This window comes from Orycteropus afer, unplaced genomic scaffold (genome assembly GCF_000298275.1).
Source record: "Orycteropus afer afer isolate SDZICR_OR568_19922 unplaced genomic scaffold, OryAfe1.0 scaffold00190, whole genome shotgun sequence".
NCBI classification, from domain to species: domain Eukaryota; kingdom Metazoa; phylum Chordata; class Mammalia; order Tubulidentata; family Orycteropodidae; genus Orycteropus; species Orycteropus afer.
The window spans coordinates 4,514,831-4,521,216 of NW_006921777.1; the positions used below are offsets into that span (position 1 = coordinate 4,514,831).

At 40.8% G+C, this 6,386-nt stretch overlaps 1 protein-coding gene across 1 annotated transcript in view; it reads right to left on the reverse strand.

Annotated features, from left to right (window-relative positions):
* Nucleotides 1-6,366, reverse strand: part of ZDHHC17 (zinc finger DHHC-type palmitoyltransferase 17) — a 189,428-nt gene extending 183,062 nt beyond the window's left edge. Inside the window, exon 1 of the mRNA XM_007947555.2 lies at nucleotides 6,274-6,366. Within this exon, the coding sequence (XP_007945746.1) occupies nucleotides 6,274-6,366 (93 nt within the window). The remainder of the gene's footprint in view (nucleotides 1-6,273) is intronic.
* Between the last annotated feature and the right edge of the window lie 20 nt (nucleotides 6,367-6,386).

Genomic DNA, 6,386 nt, shown 5'->3' on the forward strand with positions numbered 1-6,386 from the left:
AGGCCCACTGCCACCAAGTCAATTCCAACTCACAGCAGCCCTTTTAGGACAGAGTAGAACTGCTTTATAGGGGTTCCAAGGCTGTAAATCTTTACAGAAGCAGACTGCCGTTATCTCTGGCCCACAGAGCAGCTAGTAGGTTCAAACTGCCAACCTTTCGTTTAGCAGCCCAGCACTTAACCAACTGTGCCACCAGGGCTCCTTGAAAAACTGAGGTACAGAAAGTTAAATAATTAGATATGGGTCACAAATTTAAGAAGCTATGAAACCAAGATTTGAGTGCAAGCAGCCTAACATCACAGATTACACTTCTTTAGCCTACATGCTCTTATATCCACCCACTCCACAGTCCACTCTTAAATATTCTGGGGTTAATTCTCACAAATTAAATTAAAATAGTAAGTAAAATTAAACAAAGGTGCCAAAACAGGAAAATGGCGTATCTCAAAACCAAACACAATTTTTTGTTTCTGTAAATCAATAATTTTCAACCTTGGATTTGCCACAATTCATGAACTCGCCTGTTTATCACCATTTTATATATATATTGACTCAGTGGTTACTATGCTTAAGGTACTATATGTCTAAATCTAAATAATGATCATATGATCTACTGCATTTTTGCTGAATTAAATACACACACACACACACACACACACAAACACATATATATCAGCTCCTAGAGACTACAGAGGGAGCTCTGGTGGCATAGTGCCTAAGGCATATGACTGCTAACCAAAAGGCTGGTGGTTCAAACCCACCAGCCACTCCTCAGAAGGAGACTGGGCAATCTACTTTCGTAGAGATACAGCCTTGGAAACCCAAGGAGGGGTCGCTATGAGTCTGACTCGACTGGACAGCAGTTGAGTTTGAGCTTTTTGGGTTTTTTTAGAGGCTACAGAAGATTGCTAGGAAGAAAAGAATATACTAACAGGATCATCATAACTGTAACAGTGTGGGATGAGAGTAGCTAAGGTCTCGGTTAGTGTGACCAGTTTCACCCTAACTGTAACAGGGTTGGGTGAGTGTAGGTTACACTAAACTACTAACAGTTAGTTAGTAATATACTACCAGTCTATTAAAGAAAAAAGATAACATTCAAAGTAACTTTCTATCTACTTTCTGGAAACAAATGTGTTAATTTAATTAAGTGTGCATAAGCACATCTCTAAACACTTTTAATAAGGCAAAATAATAATGGAAAAAGGCAAAATCACTTTCACTAAGGAAAAGCTTCAGAAAGTAGGAAATTTTATTAAATCTGTGAAGAGAGTATACCTGATAATATTTTAGTTTACTAGACCTCTGGTAGGAGCTCTGGTAACATAGTGCCTAAGGCATTTGACTGCTAACCAGAAGGCTGGTGGGTGTGAAGTAGATTGGGCAATCTACTTCAGTAGAGATACAGCCTTGGAAACCCAAGGAGGGGTCGCTATGAGTCAAAATGACTTGACTGCAATGAGTTGTTTTTATTATAAACAAAGTAAGAAACGTGAGTAACTAGAGAGAAAGCATTAGCAAAAGTTATGAAATTAACAAAAAGAAAAGGAAGAGAGGAAGACAGATGAAAGGCCTAGATAATTAGGCAATCCAGTTCAAAGCTCTGAGTCAGAGCTTTCTGAAACAGAGCACTTTATAACACTTTGGCAGAAGGGGGTATTGTGGTCTTATTCCATGAAAGAGCTGAGACGGCTTACTGATGTACTAGAAGATGAAACTGAAGACTGCTGTCAGCAAGTCAGCTGTACCCGTAGACCAACATATCGTCTCTGTTCCTCTACCAAGATCTTTCTTCTAACCATTCTAGATGGCAAGAATGTGACACGGCTTAAAGGCTACAGTACTCAATTCAGCACCTATCTGGATTCTTTTAAGTGTTTCATATGTATATAGCTTCTTAAAAGCATCACTAACCTCTGGGGAGCTAAAGCTATCCTATTTATTTTATTTATACCCATATAACCTAGTACCTAATAGATGATCAAGAGACTGATCTTGAAAAATCACTACTTAGAATTAGAATAGAGTTGAAAAACATCTTAAAGATTATCTAGTCTAGCCTCTTAACTTAAAAGCAAAGAATAGATTGGTTAAGTGAACACTAGCTCAAAGTCACAGAGCTGGGCCTAGCACCCTAATCCCCTTATTCATAGTTTTTCCAACCTACCAAACTCTGATTTCTTCCATTATGATAAAATGAATAATCATCTGTTTCATTAGGAAAAAAAAAAAAAATAGCAGTAGCTTCCCTTTCATTTTGTACTATATGTCAGAGTCTTCAGGTTTGATTTGCTTGGCAGCCTATATGTCTAGGTCCTTGATAAAGATTATCTTACCAAATACAGTAACTCTAAGAAGTAGATACTATTTATCACTGTAATTTGACAATGATGACAAAATGGAAAGACTTAGGTTCAAACCCAAGCCAGTTTGTCAGCAGCGCCTCAACTCTTAAAGTGTCTCCTGTAGGGTTTCTCATTGAATTTATCATAAAATCTTCAAATCTTATACAGAGCCCAGCACAGTACCTGATCCAATCCAAAACCAAAAACCAAACCCACTGCCGGAGAGTCAATTCTGACTCATTGTGACCCAGTATGACACAGATGAACTGCCCCATGGGGTTTCCATGACTGTGATCTTTATGGAAGCAGACTGCCACATTCTTCTCCCATTGAGTGGCTAGTGTGTTCAAACTGCCAACCTTATGGTTAGCAGCCAAGCACTTTAACCACTATGCTATCAGGGCTCCTCTGATACAATGCAAGATATATAAATGTGTAAACTAACTAAATGTATGAATTATTTAATCAATTAAAAAGTAAGGATCTCTTACATCAAACACCTCTAGTTATGTAATCCACTAGGAAAGGTTTTAATAGTAAAGAACTTGCAAACCAAAGAAGGATTTGATCAATGGCTAATTTCTTTACCCTACAAATAATCCATCTGTTCAACATATATTTAGTGAGAAATTATTCTGTGACCAATACAGTGTTAAATGTGAAAGTAAGTAAAATAAAAATTGTTCCTGTTTATCCCTTCTTCCTCTGATAGAGGAAAAGGAAACAGCATGTTCCTACAATGTGCCAGTTCTTAAACATCAGCATACAGTATCATCTAATCCCCTAATGCCCAGTAAACATATGTTGTTGTTGTTATGTGCTGAGTCGGACCTGACTCACAACGACCCCTCCTTGGGTTTCCAAGGCAGTATCACTACGGAAGTAGAGTGGCTGGTGGGTTTGAACCGCCAGCCTTCTGGTTAGCAGTCAAGTGCCTTTAAGCACTACGCTACCAGAGCTCCTATATATAAATATATATATAATTTAATCCTCACAACAGCTATTACCAAAACAACAAACCCAACTGCCACTGAGTCAATTCTAAGTCAGTGACCCTATAGGACAGGGCAGAACTGCTCCACCTTTACAGAAGCAGACTTCCACACCTTTCTCCTGTGGAGCAGTGGTAATTGAACCACCAACCTTTCTGATTAGCAGCTGAGCTTTTAACCACAACTTGCTACTAAGGTTCCCCAAAAGTTTATTTGGTAAATTTATAATTCCAGGGTTCCCTGGGTGGAGCAAATGGTTATGTGCTCAGCTACTAAGGGAAAAGATAGCAGTTTGAACCCACCTTGAGGTGCCTCCAAAGACAAGCCTAGTAATCTGCTTCTGAAAGGTCACAGCATGAAAATCCTACGGAGTGCACTTCTTCTAATCTACAACACAAGGGATCACCCTGAGTTGAAACTGACTGGGCTGGCAACTTAATTTTTTTTCCAATTGTTATCCCATTATTACATGGCTGCTAGCCAAAAGGTCAGAGGTTCAAACCCACCAGCTCCTCTGTGGGAGAAAGATGTGGCAGTCTGATACTGTGGAGATTACACCTTGGACACAATATGGGACAGTTCTACTCTGTCCTCTAGGTTCTCTTTGAGTCAGAATCTACTCAACAGAAACAGGGTATGATGTGATGATCTTGTTATTATAATGAAGAAGCTAGAACTCAGAGAACTAACTTGCCCAAGAACAGTCTACTAGGAAGTGGTAGAACTATACCAGGTCTATACCAGGTGTTAACAAGAAAAATGCAGAAAGATCTCAGCTCATATAGTTATAAGCTTAAGAACCAAAACATCTCAACCAAACAGATCTTGTTTTTGTTGAGTTAAAAGTAAGATTTTATTTATTCCAACTCCCACTTTTGTTGTTGTGTGCCATCATGTCAATTTAGACTCTTAGCAACCCAATAGAACAAAGAAGAATAAATAGCTCCACAGAGTTTTCTAGGCTATATTCTTTACCAGAGCAGACTGCCAGGTCTTTTCTCCCACAACATGGCTTATGGGTTAGAACCACCTGCCTTTCAGTTAGCAGCCTTGCACTTAAACACTGAGCTCCCAGGGCTTCTACTTTTAAAGATCAGGAAATCAATTTTCAAGTTATAACATCTCCTCGGAAGGAAGATTGGGCAATCAACTTCCATAGTGATACTGCCTTGGAAACCCAAGGAGGGGTCACTATGAGTCGGATCCAACTGGACAGCAGTGAGTAAGTTATAACTATTAACTGTCAACTTGAAGGCTGATCTCTAAACTTCAAGCTTACTGGTAGTCATCCATTATATCAAGCATTGCTGGATTTGTTACAAGTTAAAAATTACTCTTCAAGTAGCAAAATACCATACTATTTCACAAAACAAAAGTTTATGGAGAAAGAACAGAATGTTAAAATATACAGTATAAACATTTAAGTATTTAAAATACTTTCTCAGAAACAGATTAACAGTATTTCAATGTTTTCAAAGCACTATATGGAAATTACTTTGTCTATTTCTTGACATATCCTGCTGGCACAGTGGTTAAAGTGTTCCACTGCTAACCAAATGGTCAGAGGTTCTTTGGAACTCACCAGCTGCTCCTTGGGAGAAAGATATGACAGCCATGGAAACCTATGAGCAGTTCTATTCTGTCCTACATGGTCACTATGAGTCGGAATCAACTTACTGGCAATGGGTTATTACTTACTTATTTTTTTAGTCTGAACCAAAAGAAAGATGTCTACACTACCAGTTAAGAAAGTGTTACTATTTTGGTCTAAAAAAGAAAATGTTTGGTCTTACTGTACAGTTGGTTGTCCTAAATCCAGAGAAGCCTTTTCTATTAAGACTGGCCAAGGAATAGTCCTAAAGAATCTTCCCATTTGCTTTTGGTGAACCAAACCAATGAATGATAGGATGGCTGAGTGAGTCATACTTGTCTTTATTCACCTTCTACACCTCCCCCCCAAAAAAAGCACACTACATATCAAAATCCATAAATAAACAGAATCATTCTAAGGAATACCCAACCACCTAGCCGAGAGTTCCATGTTTGTTCACCGATTGTCTTCATCCCTCATAGAAACGACCCTAGTTCTTCTGGAAGAGGTCCCGCTGCCCCATCACACATCACAGTAGATCATAAGAACCAGAATTGCTTCCAGGCCTGAACTAACACTAGCTCAGCTATAAACTAAGACTGATCCTGGAACGGGGCACTGTTTATTTACATAGGAAGATACTCAGGTTATGATGGGAAACGTGTTGCACTATCGTCCATCGGTTCTTTATTTTTAAAAAAAGAAAAAGAAAAACAATACTTTGACAAGCTAATGTGAGAGTGGTTAGAATTCCCAAAAGTTTTGACCTCTCTTTTTAATCGCTTAAGGACAAACGCTCAAATGAGGGCATCCGACACAAGGTGCCCCGAGGTACTGCGTATGGCACAACCTGGAAGGACATCACTTTGTCCAAGAAATTGTCTTCTTACCCTACACTCGCCCACAGTGAGCTAAATGGAAGAACTAGGTACCGTCTTTCCCCCTAAAGAAGGAAAACAAATCAAACACAGACGCGCTTCCTTCTCGTCCCCAAGAGGTTTGAAGCAATACTAACGGCTTAAGCTGTGGTCTAAATCTGCACCAGGCCCTCACCACCACTGCACCCGCAACAAGCAAAACCATTAACACCTCCACCTCTGTCCTCCAGGCACAGCCAGGGACTCTGTCCCAGAGCCCGCCCCGGCCGGGCCCGCCCCGCTATCTCCTCCCCCGTTATCCGCTCGCAGCGGCGCTCGGGCCTGAACTCCCCTCCCCGCCCTCCCCAACCTCCCCAACTTCGGCGCGTCCCACTGCCCCACACATGCAGTCCAGCGTCCTCAGCGAATCTGAAGGAGAAAGGCTGGTGGGGCGTAGGACGAGGAATGCGCTCGGCGCAGTTCCTCACCTCAGGATGGAGAAGGGGCACGCAGCCCGCTTCGGTATCGTACTCATCCGGGCCGTCCGCCATCTTGGTGTTAAATCCCTCCTCGCGCTGCATGACGGGAGAAAGCGTTTCAC